The following is a 21,648-nucleotide window of genomic DNA, read 5'->3' as shown; positions in this document are numbered from 1 at the left end:
AGACCACATTTAAACTGGGTTTTCCCTTCTACCTAACTGGCTCTGGTCTTCTCAGTTTTTCTCCTGCCTTCTAGCAGGAACAAACTGAGCCAGACAGATAATAGGTTTTTCCTGTTCTTCTACAAAGTATCAGAACTGGAAAGAACTTCAGATTCAGATAGCTGAAGTTAGATTCAATAGGTTCCTAAGAATCAATTGTTAAAATTTCCATGTAAGCATTTGCACTTCTGAAAAGAGCAAAGTTACAAATTAGGGCTTGATTCAGTGTTATCATTAATCAATAGAACTTGAAAAAAATTTAGACCTAAGAAAGTGATGGAGAAAATATTAATAATGCAGATTAAACATTAAAATATGTATTTTATCCTTTTTTTTTTCTCAAAGAGAGAGTTGTTAAACCAGATAGTTTCTATGTAAACCTTTTCACCTCTAAAATCAGCAAAGCTACAAATCAGGGCTTAATTTATTATTCTTTTTAATAAATAGAACTTAAGAAAGGTTAATGAAAAAATTTTGAAAAAATCTTAGACTTAAAGTGATGGCAAAAATATTAATAATGGAGATTAAGTTTAAAAGTGTCTTTCATACATTTTTTTCCTCAGCGAGCTGGTTGTTAAACATTCACCAGCATGCCCCTGACCTAGTTTAATCTATACCTCAGCAAATATATCATAGAACAGCATCTAGAATGTTGGATTTGGAGTCAGGAAGACCTCAGGTCCACATGGCCATGACAACCCAGCCTTACTCCTCTGAGTCCTCTCTGCCCTACCAGGAATAAGTAGCGCTCCATGGTGCTACTATGTCTGAAGGAGATCTTCTGGATGGGACCCTCCTGCAATAATTCATTAGAGGGATCCACAATATCATCTTCAAGGCCAAGACGCTGATACACATCCCACAGGTTCTGCAGACGCTCCTGGGGAGGGAGAGACAAAAGAAGAAAACTGGATATAGAAAGGCCATGAAATGCATGCAACCTATTTTGTAGCCCTTGAGTCTTTTTTTTTGTTTTGTTTATGTTACTTTGTTTTCATTTATTTATTTATATATTTGTTTGTGTAGTCGATTTAGAACATTATTCCTTGGTTACAAGAATCATATTCCTTTCTCTCTTCTCTCCCCCCACCCTTTCCGTAGCTGATGCGCAATTCCACTTGGTATTACATGTGTCCTTGATCAAAACCTATTTCCATGTTGTTGGTGTTTGCACTAGGATGTTCATTTAGAGTCTACATCCCCAGCTATATCCCCTCGACCCATGTATTCAAGCCGTTGTTTTTCTTTGGTGTTTCTATTCACACAGTTTTTCCTCTGAATGTGGATAGTGATTTTTTTTCTCATAGATTCCTCCAAGTCGTTCTGGATCATTGCATTGCTACTAGTGGAGAAGTCCATTACATTTGATTGTACCACAGTGTATCAGTCTCTGTGTACAATGTTTTCCTGGTTCTGCTCCTCTCACTCTGCATCACTTCCTGGAGGTTGTTCCAGTTCCCATGGAATTCCTCCACTTTATTATTCCTTTGACCACAATAGTATTCCATCACTAACATATACCACAATTTGTTCAGCCATTCCCCAATTGAAGGGGAATTTTTCAATTTTTTGCCACCACACAGAGCGCAGCTTTGAATATTTTTGTACAAGTCTTTTTCTTTATTATCTCTTTGGGGTACAAACCCAGCAGTGCTATGGCTGGATCAAAGGGCAGACAGACTTTTAGTGCCCTTTGGGCATAGTTCCAAATTGCCCTCCAGAATGGCTGGATCAGTTCACAACTCCACCAGCAATGAATTAATGTCCCTACTTTGCCACATCCCCTCCAGCATTCATTACTTTCCTTTGCTGTCATATTAGCCAGTCTGCCAGGTGTGAGGTGATACCTCAGAGTTGTTTTGATTTGATCTCTCTGATTATAAGAGATTTAGAGCACTTTTTCATGAGCCCTTGATTCTTAAGGAGAGCCTGGATCATAAGGTCCAGGACTTTCTGACTTTTAGGGTTGAGAACCCCTAAAATACATACACATGGGATCTGAGCAAGCCATTCTGCCTGAAAAGTATATTTTAAAAAAAGGGGATGTAGGTCTAGCTTGGGAAGATTTCCTTTTAGGGAAGTAGCACATATCAGAAGAGATCAGAGGGTATGAATGAGCACCCCAAAGCTTGGGATGCATGAATTACCTCCTCCCTCCATCCCTTAGTAAATGAAGCTCCTAGCTGAACTCAAAAGGAACCTTGAACACAAGGCCTTTCTAACCACTCCTTACCCCTCATCCAGGGTTTATTTTTAATTATATTTTATTTTTTCAGTGAACAAAAATAAATTCCCTCTCTCTTTTCTTTAGTGGAAAAAGAAAAATAAAATCATTGTAACCAATCGATAAGTCAAGCAAAACAAAATCCCACATGGCTCTGTCCAAAAAAATGTATGACTCCTTCTTATCCAGAGTCTATCACCTCATTTCCAGGAAATAGTCAGCCTGTTTCATCTCTGGGCCCATGAGGCCTTTCCTGATCCCATCACCCACTAGGGTTCCCCATTAGAAATCACTTTGTATTTACTTATATCTTTTCAAGTTGTTTCCTCTGATAGAATGCAAGCTCCCTGAGGGCAGGTACTGTCTTGCTTTTGCTTTGGTATCTCCACCATCTTGCACAGTCTCTGGCACATGGTAGGAGCTTAACAAATGCATGTTCACGGGTTAATTGAGTGGGGTAAGTTAATAAAAGATGTGTCAGTGGATGACAGGAGGCACAGAGCAGCTTTCAAGGCAAGTTATAGGGGTTATAGTGGACCCAGAATAAATCAGGGTTAAGGAAATCTAGGAATGAGAGGGCAGCCACAGAACAGGGATATTTGGGGACTTCAGGTAGCAAGGACCCTAATGGGAGGGATTTAGAGACTTTAGAATTTGAGGTCACTGTGTTGAGAGCTGAGGGATCCCAGCTCACCATTTCAGTGATGGCTGCATTAGAATGCTGAGCTGCAGAGAAGATCATGTCCAAAGCTTCTGAAAGAGAGAGCAATAAAGTCATAAATAGGATGGATGAGGAAAAGGACTCACTTTATGAATCCTGGGATATTAAGGCTAGAGAGAGGGGGGAGAGTTCTGAATTCTAAAAAGAGGCTCTTTAGAACAAATGAAAGGCAAATCCAGCATGGATTATTAGGGGAAACAAGGAATATTTTGAGTCGATTCCTAAAATGTAAAGTTAATATCGGAAAGGACACATATCTGTCTTCCTAGTGACCCCTACCCGCCACCCTGGGGGCTCCTGTCAGAGACAGATCCCTGGGCAAGAGGGTTGAGGAAGTTTACACAGGGTGGATATTACCAACGATTTCCAGTGGTGGGGAAAAGCCATTCAGTTAAAGAATCATTCTGACTGAATAAAGGAAGGAATGGCTCTGTTCCTAGTTCCCTGTCCCATCTGTCCCTCCCAAATCCCCAGGGCTAAGACCTTACTTACTCTGGGCATCAGCCCGGTCTGGGGCATCAGGGGGCAGCTTCTGGACGTACTCCTTCAGCAACAGCTCATAGCGAGGGATTCTCTGCACGGGCTCCAGCATGTGGTGTTGCAGGGTGAGGCTGTCAGAGATGTCACTGTTCTTGGGGACAAGAAGGGAAGCAAGCAGGGTGGGAGTGGAGGGAAGGTCAGACTGCTACTCAGTCTGGATGGGGCAGAATCTAGCTATACAAGGCCTGGGGAACAGATCCAGGACGGGATAATAGGAAGATTAAGGAGAACTTATTTCTAGCTTCAACCACTTCCTGTGTGAACTGACTCTCTCTAGACTCAATTTCCCCCTCTGTCAAGGAAGGATTTGGACTAAATGCCTTTTTTTTTAAACCTTTACCTTCCATCTTATAATTAATACTGTGTATTGGTTCCAAGACAGAAGAGCAGTAAGGGTTGGACAATGGGGATTAAGTGACTTGCCCAGGGTCACACAGCTGGAAAGTGTCTGAGGTCAGATTTGAACCTAGGACCTCCTATCTCTAGACCTGGCTCTCAAACCACTGAACCACCCATCTGCCTACCCCACCCCCTTCTAGATAACCTTTAGGGGCCCCTTCTAGCTCTAGGAATCAATGAATTTGGTCAAGGATATCCATAGTTTGTAAAGGCAGTGACAGGAATGCGATGCATCCTCATTCACTGAAGAGGGAGAGTTTGGGTAGACTGACAATCCAGAGAGCCAGGCCCTGGCAATGACTTTGGGTCTGAGTATGCCATGTATGGGAAAGGGCCTAAAGATCAGGTAGTTTTCCTGGGCCTCAATTTTTCAAAGGAAGACATGAGAAGGATGAGAATTTGTTATCTCCTCATTTGAGATACCAAAGGTAGCAAAACCTCTCTGTCTTCCTTCACCATTCCAGTACCCATCCTGTACTTCCTCCCACCCCTGCTCTGGCATCTAGAGCTTTGGGCTCTCCACCTGGATTCGAGTGATGACCTCTTGGAAAGGTGGGCACTTCTCTGTCCAGATGACCAGCAGCTCTGCTGCCCGCTTAAAGTTCTTCACGTATTCACTGTACATCTTCAGAAAGGGTGCCAGTTTCTGGATCACATCACCAATGCGGGGGACAACAACCCTGTGGGCACCATAGCTCAGTCCTCTGCTCATTGCCCAAGAATCTCTTCCCTTTTCCTCAGGACTTTGGACTAGTAGTATCTATGCTTTTTGGTGCAGTGGATAAGTCACTGAATGGACTTGGAGTCAAGAAGACTCAGATTCATATCTTACCTCTGATATTCACTTGCTTTGTGACTCTGAGTGTCATAGTTTTTTTGGCCTTAGTTTCCTCATCTGGAAAGTGCTGCAGGAGCAGCTGGCTGGCTGGCTCAGTGTATTGAGAGCCAGGTCTGGAGTTGGAAAGACTTGGGTTCAAATCTGGCCTCAGACATTTCCTAGCTTTGTGATCCTGGGCAAGTCATTTAACCCCAATTACCTAGCCCTTACCTCTCTTCTGTCTTGAATTAATACTTGGTATCAATTCTAAGATGGAAGATAAGGATTGAAAAAAAAAGGAAGAAAGGATACTGGAGTAACTTGCCATTTTTTCCTCCAGCTCATTTTACAGATGAGGAAACCAAGGCAAACAAGGCAAAGTGACTTGCCCAGGGCCACACAGCTAGCAAGTATCTGAGGCTGGATTTGAACTCATGAAGATGAGTCTTCCTGATTGTGAGCCACCACGTTGTCAATTCAATCCAACTAGCATCCATAGAGTACCTACTTTGTGTAAAGCACCCCACTGCCTTCTCCCTGTAGGATTCCCTTTTGGGAGCTACCCAGGTAAGACCCAGCCTCCCAAACTCACCATTCATCCACACGCCTCTGAAGCTCTGGGAGGAAGAACTGGGAGTGGAATTGGTGAATGGAGGAAATGTTAGAAAAGATGAGCTTGACAATGTCTTCAGAGAAAGCCTTGCTGTTTCGAGCCTCCTTTAGTAGCTCCTCAAAGAAGACCTGAAGGCAGAATTCATTCAGACTGGTGGGAGAGTGGGCCAGGAAGCCCAGGGAGCCTCTGAGGCAAGAAGTGGCTTGTCTGGCTCAGAGAACAGCCCAAAGAGAAGGGAAAATCTGAGGGTTAGAGAGCTGGTGCCTTTCCAGGGTCACACCACTAGTCTTTAATGGATGCTTGTGACATCCTGTTAAGAGTTCTATTGACAAAAGACTTGAGGTCTTTCTCTTGTAAGGGATCTAAGTTCCATCTTCCTACTAGAATTCAGGGGTTTCCTAACTACTTCTGACTTTATTTTAAGATGTAAATAGTCTGTCCTTGCTCTATTGGCCTCATCTCCTCTTGAGTGAATGAGAATGACCCACACTGGCCCATCAGATTCCTGTCACTGCCCTCCCAATCTGCAGATGTCTTTGGCCAAATTCATAAATTCCTAAAGCTGTAAGGAACTCCTAGAGGTCACGCTTATCTCCAACTGACTACCCCTTACTGTTCTTTTGCCTTAGAATTGATACCTACAAAAGAGTATAAACAAAATCTTATATACTATAATAGGTGCATAGCAAGTATTATTTAAATGTTAACTATTATTATTGTCATTCTCATCCTCATTGTGATTATTAGTATTAACTGTGTGTCTTTGGGCAAATCACTTCACCTTTGTTTACCTCAGTTTCCTCCTCTATAAAATGGCACCTACCTCCTAGTTTGTCATGAAGATCAAATGGGATAAAAATTGTAAAGGGCTTAGAGAAGAGCAGTCACTATATAATGAGCTTATTCTTGTATTCAAGCCCACACCCTCTGTCTTCAAACCCACTTTGCCTCCATAACCATGTTGATTTCCCCCTCAGTGTCCAGCACTGTGCTCCCTAAACACAGGTAGGCTGGTAAAAAATGAGCAGAATTCAGAAGGTGGAGATTGGGGGTCAGGACACGTCAATCACTCACCTGATCCAGAAGGTAGAGGCGGGACACATAGGCCTGCTCTGTCTCCAGGAGCTCCCTGACAATTCTATTCTCTTCTGGTTCCTGCAAGTGGGGTGGCAGATTGGGGTTAGAGAATGGAAACTGGAACATTTGTACCCCCCCCCCCAGGGGTTACTAGGACAGGGCAGGAGATAAGGGGAGGCAAATTTTTCTGTTTAACTTTTTTTTTTTTTAAACCTTAACTTCCATCTTGGAATCAATACTGTGTATTGGTTCCAAGGCAGAAAAGTGGTATGGGCTAGGCAATGGGGTTAAGTGACTTGCCCAGGGTCACACAACTGGGAAGTGTCTGAGGTCAGATTTTAACCCAGGACCTCCCATCTCTGGACCTGGCTCTCAATCCACTGAGTCACCTAGCTGCCCCATGTACAGAATTCTTGGAGAAAAAACTGACCCCTGTATTTCTTGTTGGCTTGGGCATTGCCAACAACACACTGGTTTACCTTGGAGGCAAATAAATGCTAGTTAATTTTATTGAATAGAATTGAGGTAGTCCTTTTTGGGCCAACCCCCTCACTCCATGGATAGTTTTTATTACTATCACTAATAAATTCCCAATCCACAATAATCCTGAAAATTTTACATTATTATACAAGTTAATATATTAATTCATCATGATAAGTAATAATGGTTCTAATGAAAAATGCTTCCTGTTTGAATAGCACTTTGTACTTTCCAAAGTACTTATATATATACATATGTTAATCTTTTGATCCTTAGATATTGTCATGAGACAGGTGTTATGCCCATTTTATAAATGAGAAGACTAAGTCTCAGATAAATTAAAATAATTTGCCCCAGGCTCACTTTAGTCATTGGAAAAGCCAGAGTCAGAATCCAGGTCTCCTAGCTCCCAAAAGAGTTGCATTTTCCATTGTATCATCCCTTCCACATGGAGGGATGCCAGCTCACAGATGGAGAGAAGCCCAAGAAAGAACCTAAACATCCATCTACCCAAATGCTGCCTTCGATGGTTAGACAACTCTGTCTTGTGGGGCTGCTCACTCCTTCATGAGCCCAGACCCCTAGATTACCTCACTCTTTAAGATTTGTGGGCTAGAGGTGACAAGCAGCTCAGTGTCCCCCCTGCCCCCAGCATCAGCCCTTAGACACCTGCTTCCTGGTGTTTCCTGTGACTTCACAGGACTTCCTCCAGCCGCTGTTGGAGATCTTATTTCTTAGAGAGGAGAGTAGCCTGGTGCTGACTGCCCAGTGGCCAGGTCCTGGTCTATCTTCCAGACTGTCCCTTTCCCAGGGTCCTGGAGTCCTATCAAAATGGGGCTCCATCAGAGTCTGGGGCATCTGGGAGATGGAGTTGCTCTGTTCTTGTTCAGACGTAGGGTCTTTGGTCTCAGCTCCTGGAGAGAATGGCGTGAGCTGTCCTGCCTTGGGAGACACAGGGCAGCTTTTGGAAGAAGCTCTGTCCTTGGCTGGCTGCTTGTGGGTGGCTCTGGATATGGGACACATAATCATAGAGTGTTATTTAAGAATTTAGACCAGATGGTTTCCAACGCCCTTTCTAACTCTAAACCTAGAATCGAATGATCCTTGTCTTCAATAAACTGGGTCTTTTTCAAAAATTTTATTTAATACCTGTAAAACACAGATTGAATTGCTTGTCTGCTCCAGGAGGGGGGAGGGAAGGAAGGAGGGAGACAATTTGGATCATATAACTTTGGAAAATTTGTGTGGAAATTTATTATTTAAAAAATAAAATTTTATTTAAAAACTTTTAATTACATGTAGAAACAATTTTTGAAAGTTGTTTTCTGACATTTTGCAAATCAGATTCTCTCCCTCTCTCCTCTCCTTCCCAAGGTGATAATATAGATTATAACAGGGCTTTCATGCTATATATATTTCCATATTCCTCATGTTGTAACTGAAGACATCTATCATATATGCAATAATAAAAAAAAAAAACTTATAGGGGTAGTGAGGTGACAGTGTATAGAGAACCATGCCTAGAGACAGGAGATGCTGGGTTCCAATCTGTCTTCAGATACTTCCTAGCTGTATGACCCTGAGCAAGTCACTTAACTCATCTTCTGCCTTGAAACCAATACTTAGTATTGATGCTAAGCTGGAAGATAAGGGTTAAAAAAAAAAACTTAGGAAGGAAATAAATCAAATGGTGGCATGCTTTGATTTGCAATCAGATTCCAAGAGTTCCTTCTTTTGCTGTGAGCAGTGGTTTTCTAAATTTTTTCTCAATCATGAATTCCTTGGAGTTGTCTTGGAACTCTGTTTTGCTGCTGATAGTTTAGTCCTTCGCAGTTGCAGATACCTATGTCTTTTTTTCCAGGTAGAAAGGTCTCAAGGTATTTTTTTTAACTTTCTCTAATGAAAATTTTATTTAGAAATTCAATTTCAGTAATTCAGCAAACATGCAATAAGTGCCTACTACAAAGAAAAGGATTAGTCTCTATTGTAAAATAGTTTGTATTCTAATGAGAAAGAAGAAACATTATTTAAATTAAAATTTCATGTATACAGTCCCAAATATAAGCCATCCTTTACTAAATAAACTCCTTCCCCTGATATGTTGGAAAAATTAAACAATGCTTCTGATTAAAGTCTATGCAAATGCTTTTGCTTAAAGCCTTCATAAAGTCTAGGTAAATCAGGTGCATACAGGAATCAAAGAAAATAAACAATAGGAAATATTGCCTTCTTTTTATTTTTTCACGTCACCCCAGTTTATTTTTTAAAAATATATAAATTATGTCTTTCATGTTTCCATTCTTCAGTTCATTCTCTAGAGGTAACATTCACAATTTATTCTTCAAGTATGAAATCTGTAACTGTTTGATGTTCTCTTGGTTCTACTCATTTTGCTGTTCATTATCCTGTGTAGTTTCCAAGTTTTGTTTTTTTAAATTAACCTGCTGGGGGCACTAGGTGGCTGTGTATTGAGAGCCAGGTCCTGGGTTCAAATGTGGCTTCAGACACCTCCCAGCTGTGTGACCCTGGGCAAGTCACTTAACTCTCATTGCCCAACTTCACCACGTTTCTGCCTTGGAATCAATGTACAATATTGATTCTAAGATGGAAAGTAAAGGTTTAAAAAAATAAAAATATCTGGCCTCAGACACTTCCCAGCTTTGTGACCCTGGGCAAGTCATTTAACCCCCATTGCCTAACCTTTACAACTCTTCTGCCTTGGAACCAATACACAGTATTGATTTTAAGATGGAAGGGAAGGGTTTAAAAAATAAAATAAAATTAACCTGCTCATTGTTTCTTATGGCATAGTAGTATTCCATCATATACACCACAATTTGTTTAGTCATTCCTCAATTGAGGGGCATCCCCTCAGTTTCCAGGTTTTTGCCACGTGCCTGTGTTTTAAGGAACTGGAGGGGCCTCTCTGCTGGGTGTGTTTCTTTGGGAAGCATCAGTTAAGTAGTTGGTGAGGCCAGGGTAGAGAAGCTCTGGGAGCAGGGACCCCCCCCCCACATTCCCTTCTCCTTATCCAACCCCACCTCCACGGGTCTGTCCCAAGATTTGGCTACCATCGTAGGCAGGAGATGGAGCATCTAGTATTTTCATTCTTTGAATTTCCAACTCCCAGTCTAGGGAGGGAGGGAAGAAGGGAAGGAGATGATGGTTTCCAGAACCTCAGAGACCATCTAGTCCAGCCCTCTGATTTATGATGAGGCAGAAGTGAGAACAAATCCTCCACTTTCATCAGCCACATCATTCTCGTCCCCACATCACTCTTTGGCAGGAACTTCAGCTTTTGAACAGGAGTCAAAGTGAACTTTGTGTTTCTTGTCTGTGGGGAACAATCTACTTCCCTGTTCAAACACACACTCAAATAGAGGAACTTGTACACTCACACAGAATCATTGTCCTTGTACACACATAACCAAAAAGAATTTTATGTACACACTCACATTTGTAAAACCTGTTCATGGTCACATTTATGTTCACGTCCTCAGCAGGTACCCATTTGGCCACAGAGATTTCTAAAAGAGTTTACAAATTCCCATCATGTTCAGCTCTTTTGTCTTGGACTCACATAAAAGGCTCTGAATTATGAGTTTTCTCTTCATTTCTCTCTTTTAAAAAATCTTAGCTTCTGTTTTAGAATCGGTTTCAAGATAAGGGATAGACAATGGGTTAAGTGACTTGCCTAGGGTCACTCAGCTGGAAAGTGTCTGAGGCTACATTTGGACCTAGGACCTCTCATGTCCAAGTCTGGTTCTCAATCCACTGAGTCACCTAGCTGCTTCTATTTATTTCTTTTTCTTTTCAACCTCTAGTAGTTAGTTGATAAATGCTAGTTGACTTGACCTCTGTAGCCAGGAGAGATGCCATAAGTACCAAGTAATTAACTAGAGCCAGAGTGAGAGAATGAGGGAAAAAAAAGTAAGAGGGAGAGAAAGAGCAATGATACAGAAAACGAGGAAGGGAGAAGAGGAAGAGAAGAGAAGAAAGAATGCTGTCTTTTGTCCTTTGTTCTTTTCTCAGTATCTCTCATTTTTATCCCTTTGTCTCCAATCATGTGACTACCACTCTAGTTCAGGTCCTCATCACTTTTCACTTGGACTATCGCATTTGCTCCCTAATTGATCTCCCTGTTTCCAGAGTCTCTCCCTCTCTGATCTATTCTCCTCACAGCTATCTAAAGAATATTCTACAAGTACCATCTCACCCTTTTGTCTTTAGAATAAAATGTGAACTCAACTTGTAAAGGGCCCTTTTTAATTTGCCACCAATCTAACTTTCTAGGTTTTTTATTTCAATTCTCTGCCTTTTAGAATGAAGTTTTCAAGTAATTCCATTCAGGAGTTACCTCTAGTGTGGACCCTTTCCTGAAGTCTATCTGTTGGTACTCCCCCAAATTACCCCCCACCCATGTACATGTTGGATTTCCCCAGTGAAAGGCAAGCTCCTTGAGGGCTGGGAGGATTTCATGTTTGCCTTTGTAAACCCAGTCCATAGCATCTTTGATAATTAATGAAACTGTTATCTATGTGGGTTTTCCCACAATGCAGATCATCTATGATGCCTGCCCATACAGTGTGAATCTTTAAACACATATACACATACATATATATACACACATATACACACAAATATATCTTAATGCACATTTTTTTTAGGTGTCTCTTCCATTCAAATAAGAACTCCTCTCCTAGCAGCAATGCAATGACCCAGGACAACCCAGAGGAACTTAGGAGAAAGAATGGTATCCACATCCAGAGAAAGAACTGTAGGAGCAGAAATGCAGAAGAAAAACATGTTATTGATCACATAGTGCAATAGGGATGTGATTGGGGTCTTGATGTTAAAGGATCACTCTACTGCAGATATGAATAACATAGGGATAGGTTTTGAACAATGATACATGTATAACCCAGTGGAACTACTCAGCTTCAGGAGCCAGGAGGAAGGAGCAAGGGCAGGGGGATCAAGAATCATGTAACCATGGACAAATATTCTAAATTTTAAAAGGAAAAAAAAGAAAAGAATGAAAAAAGAGATCCATAAGGGGAAAAAAACCAAATAGGAATTCCTTCAGGACAAGAACTATTTATTTGCCTAGCTTAACACAGTGCCTGACACATAGTAAATGTTCAATAAAATGCTTGTTGAGTACTTGATATAGAAGGATCAACTAACTGTATGTCATATGCAATTGTCCATCCAACTGCATGTCATAAATTGCATCGTAGTGATTCTTCATCCACTGGTTTTTTTCTTGGGTGGAAAGTTGAGCCAATTTTTAAAAAAGATTCTAGTAATTTTAAAAAGCCATCACAGCATCCAAAAATAAAGAGTATAGAACTTTTCCCCCCCTTTAAACACATCTTCTGTCATAGAATCAATACTGTGAATTGGTTCCCAGACAGAATTGTGGTAAGGGCTAGGCAATGGGGATTAAGTAACTTGCCCAGGATCATACAGCTAGGAAGTATCTGAGGCCAGATTTGAACCCAGGAACCTCTGACCTCTGGACCTGACTCTCTATCCACTGAGCTGACTAGCTGCCCTGCATTTGGGCACCTTTTAAAAAAATAATGCCTAAGAACTTTTCTGGATCTTGTTATCCTCCCATCTTTCAACCATATTGAGAATCAGTCCCTGAACTCTCTTAAGATTGTATTGTCTTGGGGACAGCTGGGTGGCTCAGTGGATTGAGAACCAGGCCCAGAGATGGGTTCAAATTTGACCTCAGATACTTCCTAGCTGTGTGGCCCTGGGCAAGTCACTTAACCCCCATTGCCTAGCCCTTACCACAATTCTTTACTGCTCTTCTGTCTTGGATTCGATACATAGTATTGATTCCAAGATAGAAGGTAAGGATTTTAAAAAAAAAAGTCTGTATTGACTCTGGGGAAATGCCTCTTCTAAGGATACATCATCTATTTTAGTTGTTTGTTCTTCCTATCTTTGTTATGTCCTTAATAAAAAAATTTTGACTTGAAATTAAAACATATCTTCCAACTTTTAAGTCCAAGCCTCTTTCTACAACACCACATTGCCTTTCATTTTAAGTACAAAAATGAACCCAGGTCAATCACCAATGATATTTGACTATCCAAGTTTGGATTCATTTTGCCTGAGGACTTAGTAGGAATAGGCTCCTTGAGTCAGAAAGTCTCTGGATCTCCTGGCCATTTTGCCCTCTTTTAATTCAATTCAGTTTCAAGTTCAATTAATTGATCTATTAAATGCTTTTGGTGCATGCTATGCTAAATGAACACTAGCAGGAGACTAGCTTGGCACATCATTCAAGTGGACAGCCTTTATCTAGTTCCCAGATAAACTTGATAAGCTTTCAATGTGGTAAGCCTTGGTTTGGGGCTTTGATTGTATCTTCTTTTGGAGGATATGACCAATCTGTGTGATTATGTGTGTGTCTCACACACACAGAGAAAGAGAAATAAGAGAGTGGGAAAGAAAAGAAAAGGAGAGAAGGCAGAAAAATGGAAAAGGAAGAGAGAAAGAGGAAAGAGGAGAGACTGAGAGAGTGAAGGGGAGAAAGAGAGATAGAAGAGAGTGAAAGAGGAAGGAGAGAGTGAAAGGAGAGAAAGAAAAAGAAAATGAGAGAAGAGGCAAAGAAAAAGAGAAAGGAGAGACAGAGATAAAGGAGAAAGTGAGAAGGGTGGAAAGAGAAAGTGGGAGGGAGAGAGAAGAACAAAAATAAAGGAGGGTGTGAAAAGACTGTGAAAGGAGAGAGAGAAAATAGAGACAGACAGAGAGAGATAGAGAGATGGAGAGAGAGGAAAGGAGAGAGAGAAAGATGAGGAGAGAGGGAGAGACAGACAGAGAGAAAGGAGAGAGAGAGAAAGAGAAAGAGAGAGAGAGAAGAAAAAGTGAGAGGGGAGAGGAAAGAGAAAGAGGGAAGAAGAGAGAAAGATAAAGGAGAGAGTTATACCTCAAAAATATTTTATGATCAGCATATAGATATCATACTAGCTGTATAACCTGTGCCTTCTTCCCGGGTATCTCATTGTCAGAGTGAACACAGCTCTCCCACTTTCCATAAAGGTAGACTAGACCCTGGATCCATGTTGGCTAACCTATTGCATGTGTGCTTTTGGAGGGGACTGCTCCCTACCTTTTCTCCACATGCATCTGAGGATATTTCTCCCATCACCTGCCCCTCTGCCCAACAGCCCAATGGAAGTGCTTCCTCCCTCCCCTGTCTGGGGTAATGGGGCAACTCACATGTGGCATCAGGGTTGCAGTTTGGGCACTTGGTTTCTAAAAGGTTTGCTATCACTGCTCTAGATCATATTTATCCATGCAACCTATAAACCATTTCCATATGATAATGTATGTATACATTATGGTTTTATATAATATATATAACATATGACAATATTTTATAATATGTAACAGAATATTTATAGACTATATTATATATAATAAACATTTAGTGTAGTTTATCTATTTTATATTTGTATTTATATATTTGTAATTACATTCAGTAAAATTATATATTATATATAAATATATTTATATTTGTAAACAGTTCACTAGTGATGTGGATAGATATGACCTGGCTAGATCATGGGTAGACATGAACTTATTATCTAAACTTAGATAATATGTTTATATATATATATATATATATATATATATGTAAATACATGCCAGACAGTTTGTATGTCTATATACCCAAGGGTATACACATATGTATCACTCAGGGAGATGCTGGATCCAAATGCTAAGTTTTAAATTAATTTCATCTGTTATTTCCTGAGAGTCAAGCCTGTACCTTACAAATACATACAGGAAAAGGAATTCTTGCTACAATCTATAGAACAGGTAGTTATCCAGTCTCTGTTCAATCATCTCCAAAGAGGGGGATCCCACACCCTCTCACGTCATTCCATAACTTATTCGAAGACTTGGGTGAACTGACAAAAAATGAAATAAATAGAACTATAGAAACATCGTATAGAATGACCATAACAATAGTAACAATATAGTATGTAGAATGACCACAGAATGTTAATCAAATGATTTGTTAAAAGTTAATGTATCACTTATCCAATTATCTGCATTGAACATGTGTGCTGAATAATGTAGCTGTGTGCCAAGAAAATATGTAACCATTCAGGGGTATAAAAATAAACACAACTCTGGGCCAGAGGGAGCAGTTCTGTGCAAAGCCTGGCCCCGGGCTGACACTCTCAACTGTCTTCCCATCACTCATTCGTGCCTTCGCCACCACACCTAGTCAAGGACCCCTGAAGCTGTGGACAGGGCTAGACCTGAGACCGCAAGACCTATTCCTATTGAGTTAAACATGATATATTTTTAAAAACCCTTACCTTCTGTTTTATAATAATTACCGAGTATTGGAGTGGTAAGGGCTAGGTAATTGAGAATAAGTGACTTGCCCAGGGTCACCCAGCTAAACAGTGTCTGAGGTCACATTTGAACCCAAGACTTCCTGTCTCCAGGTCTCCAGGTCCACTGAACCACTGAGCTGCCCCATGAATTACATTTTCAAAAATATGATCCAGACTACACAGTAGAAGTTCAAAGTTTCATATACAGTCCTTGTTTTGTTTGTTTGTGTGTGTATTGAAATGTCCATGTTGATTTATTAAAATAATAATAAAAAAGAAAAACTTAAAATTAAACAAAATGTACCTTTCCCCCTTTGTAGTAGACTATGAGTTTGGAAGAGGCAGTGGACAGATCAGATCTAGAGCCAGGAAGAGCTGAATTTACATCCAGCCTCAGACACTTACTAGCTGTGTGATCCTGGATAAGTCACTTAATCCATTGTTCTCAGTCCTCTCATCTGTAAAATGAGCTGGAGAAAGAAATGGCAAACCACTCCAGTACTTTGCTAAGAAAACTCCAAATGGGGCCATGAAGAGTCAGACGCAACTAAAACAACTGAGCAAACTACTACATTGCCTTTTGGTTGTCTTGTCTCCTAGTCTTTCCTTGTCTTGTTTCATAGCTCTTTCCACTATTCCACACTTCTTGATAACCAGAGCACTTGATTTGAATCCCAAAGTCCTGGATTCAAATCCTATTTCTGCCATTTACCCACCTGTGTGACTTGGAACACAAGTCACACTGCCTTGCTGGGCCTCAGTTTCCTCATCTGTAAGATAAGGGAGTTGGACTAAATGACTTCCCATGTCCTTTTCAGGTCTAAGTCTATAATCCAGCTTCTTTGCCTCACAGGATCACAGCTCTCCCAGCAGGATGAGGGCTCTGTTAGTTGTATCCAGATCCCATAACTGTTTTCTGTTCTATATTTTGTCTCAGTTTCTGCTTCTGCATTTCTCCCCCCAAAAAACCCCAATTTCATTTCTGTTTCCTCTTGTCTCCAACCCTGCTCCCAAGAAGCCAATAGCTACTGAGCATGTAAAAAGTTGCAGATCCTCTAAGGAAGTACCCGCCTGCCCCCAAAGTACATCGGGAAGCACTTCTCTACCCCACCCACCCCCTAAACACATACAATAAAGGGTTAGTTAATTCTACCTACCAACAGGGGGTTATCTTGGTGGATGATTCCAATTCTGACACCTTTGTGAGAGAAGACAGATTTGGCTTCTGGGTACTAGGCAATGGGGGTTCACTAAGGGCAGGGCAATATTGAGAAAGGACTGAATAGCTACTGTGCCTAGAGTGCTAAAGAGAATTGGGTTGGGTCAAGGATTATAAGAGTTGTCTTGTAAGATCCTAGATTTAGAGTGAGAGGAACCTTGTTGTTCAGTTGAGTCCAACCCATTTGGGGTTTTCTTGACAGATACTGCAGTGGTTTGCCATTTCCTTCTCCCAGTTTTTTGACAAATAAGGAAACTGAGGCAAATTGGGTTAAAGAGACTTTCCCAGGGTCACACAGCTAGGAAGTGTCTAAGTTTGGATTTGAATTTAGGAAGATAAGTCTTTCTGACTCCAGGAAGACTTTACTTTAAAAGTAAGAAGGAAAGGAAAAAGGAAAAAAAGGGGAAAAAAAGACCATATTTTAAAAAAATCTTTTTAAATCCTTACCTTCTGTCTTAGAATCAATACTGTGCATTTGGTTCTAAGGCAGGAGAGCAGTAAGGGCTAGGCAATGGGGGCTAAGTGACTTTCCCAGGGTCACACAGCTGGGAATGTCTGGGTCCAGATTTGAATCCAGGACCTCCCATCTCTAGGCCTGGCTCTAAATCCACTGAGCTACCCAGGTACCCCCAGTACCATACTTTATCCACTGTGTCACCAGATCTTAGAGGTTATCTAGTCCCATCCCTGCAAAAGAGATAAACCCATTAGAATTTTATTTACTATTTTCTAACTCTGCTCCTTCCTACCTGTATGACCTTAGGGAGGTCATTTAAGCCCTCTAGCCTCAGTTTCCTCATTTGTAAAATAAAAGAGTTGGACTCCCTGACTGTACAATCTCTTCCAGCTCTAAATCTATGACCTCTGCTGGAAGCATGCAGCCAAGACAGAAGGCAAGGGTTTTAGGGGAAAAAGAAAAGCCTACCTCACCGGGTTGCGGTCAAAAGAGACATTTATAAAGGCACAGTGCCCGGCCCTTAAGAAATGCTTATTTCTTCCCTCCTTCCCTTCCCAGTCTGAACCTCAAACAGGAATCCTCTCTACCATGTAGCTGACAGATTGCTCCCACAGTTCATGCTTGAAGACTTTGAGGTAAGGGGGAGCCCACTAAGGAAGCCCATTCTTTAATCTGGACAGCATTCATTTTAGGAAGTTTGCCCCTTTATCTGACCTAAATTCACTCTCAGTGGCTTCCATCTGTGGCTCCTATTTCTGCATTTTGGGACCAAGAAGAAAGAACCTAAGCTCCCTTCAAACACCTCAAAACCACCCTCCTGTTCCTGCCGAGTCCTTTCTTCTCTAGGCTGAAAATATCCAGTTCCTTCAGTTGGATGGCTTCATTTCCATTACTCCCACCAGCCTGGGGACCCTCCTCTGCACACTTTCCAGTGTGTCAACATCCCTCCGAAAATATGATAGCCAAGAACAAAAGCAACGCTCTAGATGTAGAAGAGCAGAACACAATCTATCATTCTGGATGCCTCTTTCCTCCTTAAGCTTCCTAATATGGTTTTATTTTTATGCCTTACCTTCTGTCTTAACTAAGACAGGAGAGTGGCAAGGGCTGGGTAATGGGAGTTAATTGACTTCCCCAGGGTCTCACAGCTAGATGTCTGAGGCTAGATTTGAATGCAAGTCCTAGCCTGGTGCTCTATCTACTGAGCCACCCAGCTGACTCCCTCCTAATACAGTTTCCATTTTCTCAATAGCCCTTTTATACCCAAATTATGGCCCAAATTAAGTTTGTATGTCCATATCTTTTTACATACATACACACACAAATACACATGCAGTGTTGTCTAACCACAATTCCCCTGCCATGTCATTGTGAAAATAATTTTTTGAAACCAAGTACAAGACTTGTATTTTTGTTGAAATTCATCTCATTCATTTTGGCCTGTCAAGGTCTTTTTGAATCTTCACTCATTTCACACTTACGCTCCCTTGTATAAAGCCATTGGGATCCACGTCCTGTTATCTTTCTCATTTCTCATTCATAAGCTCCTTGTGGACAGGGATGCGTGTACTCTTCATTTCTGTATTCTTCAGAGCACCTAACATAATGCTGGCCCTATAGTAAGCACCCACCAAAATTTGTTTTGAATGAATGTCACTCATTTCTTTTCCCTCTAAAACCCTTACTTTCTGTCTTAGCTGCATGCTTCCAACAGAGGTCATAGATTTTTTTAAATTTGGAAATTTTTATTTAATTAATTAATTTAGACTATTTTCCCGGGGCTTCATGATTCATGTTCTTTCCCTCCCCTCCTTCCACCCCCCTCCTGTAGCCGACATGCAGTTCCACTGGGTTTTATATATGTCATTGATCAAAGAGGTCATAGATTTAGAGTTGGAAGGGATCTTACAGTCAAGGAGTCCAACTCTTTTATTTTACAAATGAAGAAACTGAGGCTAGAGGGCTTAAATATACAAATAGAATGTTAAAGCTGCTTTTTCTAAGGTGAACCTTCCTAAGCTTCCAGGATGGGCAACAAGCACTGCAGCTGCTGAGAGAGTTCAGAGTCCCCAAGCTAGAGAATGTGGATCCATCTGCACCATTGCTGTGGCCCCCTTATTTCTGCCTCTTACCATCTGTCTTGCATTGCCCCTGCACCTCCTGGGTTTCAAGCCCTTGCCATCTGCCCTGCTGAAGAACCCTAAGGAACCACCAGCCTTGCCATCCACCTTGCTGCTGAACCCTTAGGACTAGCAGACCTTTCCATCCACCCTGTAGATGAACCCTCCTTGTATATGTTGCCTCCTTTCATTAGAATGTGTCTCTTCTGAGAAGAGATCATCTTTTTTTTTTCTGCCTTTTCTGCCTGTATCCCCTGACTGTATCATTAGTGCTTGGCACATTATAGGTACCTAATAAATGCCTTTTCATTGATTCATTTATTCACACTGTCAAGCACCAGAGGTTGAAGCTGGAACCCCAATAACATCCCAAAACATTCACAGTTTACAATACCCCATCTCTAGGAATTGCCACGTGGTGTCCCATCTTATCTGTCCACAGAGCCAATTTCTGTTCACCTCCTCTCTACGCTGAAGAACCAGGAATGAGAGGAGAACACACAGGAAGAGTTTCTGCAACTAGAAATGTGCCAGCCGCGTAGGTGGGAATGTAGGGAGAAGAGAGACATTTTAGGAGCCAGGCAGGGATTTGGGAGCCAGAAGAGAACAAGATTAGAGTGACCAGAAAACAAGAAAAGGAAGCAAGGGGGAAGAAATGAGGTTACCGCTCAGTCAGGGAGAGTTGTACAATCCCATACCAACTTTCACAGACCAGATTCTGACTTAAGAAGTTTCCAGATCCAATGACACATGTGAAGCTCAGTGGAATTGTGCATTGGCTATGGGGGGCAGGAGGAGGAGAGAAAGGGAGGGAAAGAACATGATTCTTGTAACCATGGAAAAATATTCTAAATTAACTAATTAAATAAAAATTTCAAAAAAAAAGTTTCCAGATCCATGATCATATATGTAGTATATCACTTCATACATACCCCTCCCATACAGTTATACACCATCAGATACATGCATGTATACCACATATGTACAAATATGTGATAAGCACACATATATGTTTTTTATATACATATATAGGTTGAACACACACATAAACAGTCTCTTTCTTGCCATTTTTCCCTACATCCATTTTGCTGACCCTCCAGAGCTCTACACTGCCCCTGGACAGGATGGGACGTGGTTTGTTGGACACAGAGAGAGGCACAAGGCAGGGAGAGAAGTGGGGATGAAGTCAGGAGTTAGTGGGCTTTTGACATTTGGATGCATTTGAGATTAGTTGTAGCCTAAGGTTCCTGAGGGATGGAGTTCTAAATAAAGGGCATTTGGGACTCAGGCAAAATCATACAGGGGAAAGAGTCTTAGCTCTGTAGTCAGAGGACCTGGGTTTGAATCCTGCCTCTGACACTGCCTTGTGGGACCTAATGCAAAGTTACTTCCTCTCTCTGGACTTCAGTTTTTTTATCCATAAAATGAAAGTGTTAGACTAGATGGTTTCTGATCTCCTTTCTCTGTCTCAATCTACAAAATAAAGATCCTATTACATTTTTTAAAAGAAAAACTTACTTTCTGCCTTTGTAACAACTCTAAGAAAGAAGGACAAGGGCTAGGCAAAAGGGGTTAAGTGAGTAGCTCACACAGCCAGGAAGTATCTGAGGCCACATCTGAACCCCGGTCCTTCCAGTTCCAGACTTATCTCTCTATCCATTATGCTACCTAGCTGCCTCCCAATCTTATTCATTCTTTTTTTCAAGAAACCCTTGCCTTCTGTTTAGAATTGATATTAAATGTTGATTCCAAGGCAGAAGACAGATTCACAATATGGTTTTATTTTTATGCCTCACCTCTTGTCTTAGCTAAGACAGAAGAATGGCAAGGACTGGGCAATGGGAGTTAAATGACTTGCCCAGGGTCACACAGCTAGGAAGTATCTGAGACCACATTTGAACCCCAATCCCCTCTTCTCCAGATCTAGTTCTCTATCCACCTAGCTGCCTCCAATCCTATTAATTCTAAAGATACTACAAATGTGTCCTATCCACTAGACCAGTGACCCTGCCTCCATCACTAGCAGCCCCCATCTACCAGGCTCAGCCTCTTCCTAAGGTCCTAGCATCTTTCCCAGTCTCCCCAAGCCAAGCTGTACCTGCCATCTTCAAACACAGTCACCAGGTTCAACACCTTTACCAAACTATCTCCTTCTCTCTCCATCCTGTAGGGCACCAGAGACCTCTGCCCTTCAGTCGGTCACACAGAAATGAAGGGGGGGAGTTTCCAGCCACCAAATCCAGCAACGGTCCTACTGTCCTGTCTGCAGCCTAAGAGAATCAGGAAGTGAGCCCCATCCCTGCTGGAGTGCAAACTCTGCAGTCCTGTTCCTGCCTTCCCCAGAAATGGGGAAAGAGGAAGGATGCCCCCCCTGCACACCCCCCAGCAGTGATGTTCAGAGGAGGAGGAGCCCAATCTGGACTGCGTATCCTCCTTGGCAGAGGAACACAATCTCATCCAGCTCTGGGGTCTGCAAACTCTGCAAAGAGAACTGGATAGATCAAGCAAATCCCCATTTTCCAGCTGGTTAGGTTTTTATGGATTTTTTTAATCCTTACCTTCCATCTTGG

The 21,648-nt window shown here is 41.6% G+C and overlaps 1 protein-coding gene across 1 annotated transcript in view; it reads right to left on the bottom strand.

Moving 5' to 3' along the window:
- The window catches only part of FGD2 (FYVE, RhoGEF and PH domain containing 2), a 47,844-nt gene extending 26,439 nt beyond the window's left edge, over nucleotides 1-21,405 (bottom strand). The window contains exons 1-8 of the mRNA XM_007483808.2: nucleotides 21,177-21,405; nucleotides 7,580-7,916; nucleotides 6,428-6,508; nucleotides 5,333-5,481; nucleotides 4,447-4,603; nucleotides 3,477-3,615; nucleotides 2,958-3,016; nucleotides 773-919 (exon numbers count right to left, since the gene is read on the bottom strand). Coding sequence (XP_007483870.1) covers nucleotides 773-919; nucleotides 2,958-3,016; nucleotides 3,477-3,615; nucleotides 4,447-4,603; nucleotides 5,333-5,481; nucleotides 6,428-6,508; nucleotides 7,580-7,916; nucleotides 21,177-21,241 — 1,134 coding nt within the window. The 5' untranslated portion in view covers nucleotides 21,242-21,405. The remainder of the gene's footprint in view (nucleotides 1-772; nucleotides 920-2,957; nucleotides 3,017-3,476; nucleotides 3,616-4,446; nucleotides 4,604-5,332; nucleotides 5,482-6,427; nucleotides 6,509-7,579; nucleotides 7,917-21,176) is intronic.
- Nucleotides 21,406-21,648: the final 243 nt, after the last annotated feature.

Source organism: Monodelphis domestica, chromosome 2 (genome assembly GCF_027887165.1).
Source record: "Monodelphis domestica isolate mMonDom1 chromosome 2, mMonDom1.pri, whole genome shotgun sequence".
Taxonomy (NCBI): Eukaryota; Metazoa; Chordata; class Mammalia; order Didelphimorphia; family Didelphidae; genus Monodelphis; species Monodelphis domestica.
Note: the sequence above shows the minus strand (reverse complement) of the source record. Positions and strands in the feature narration are given on the sequence as shown.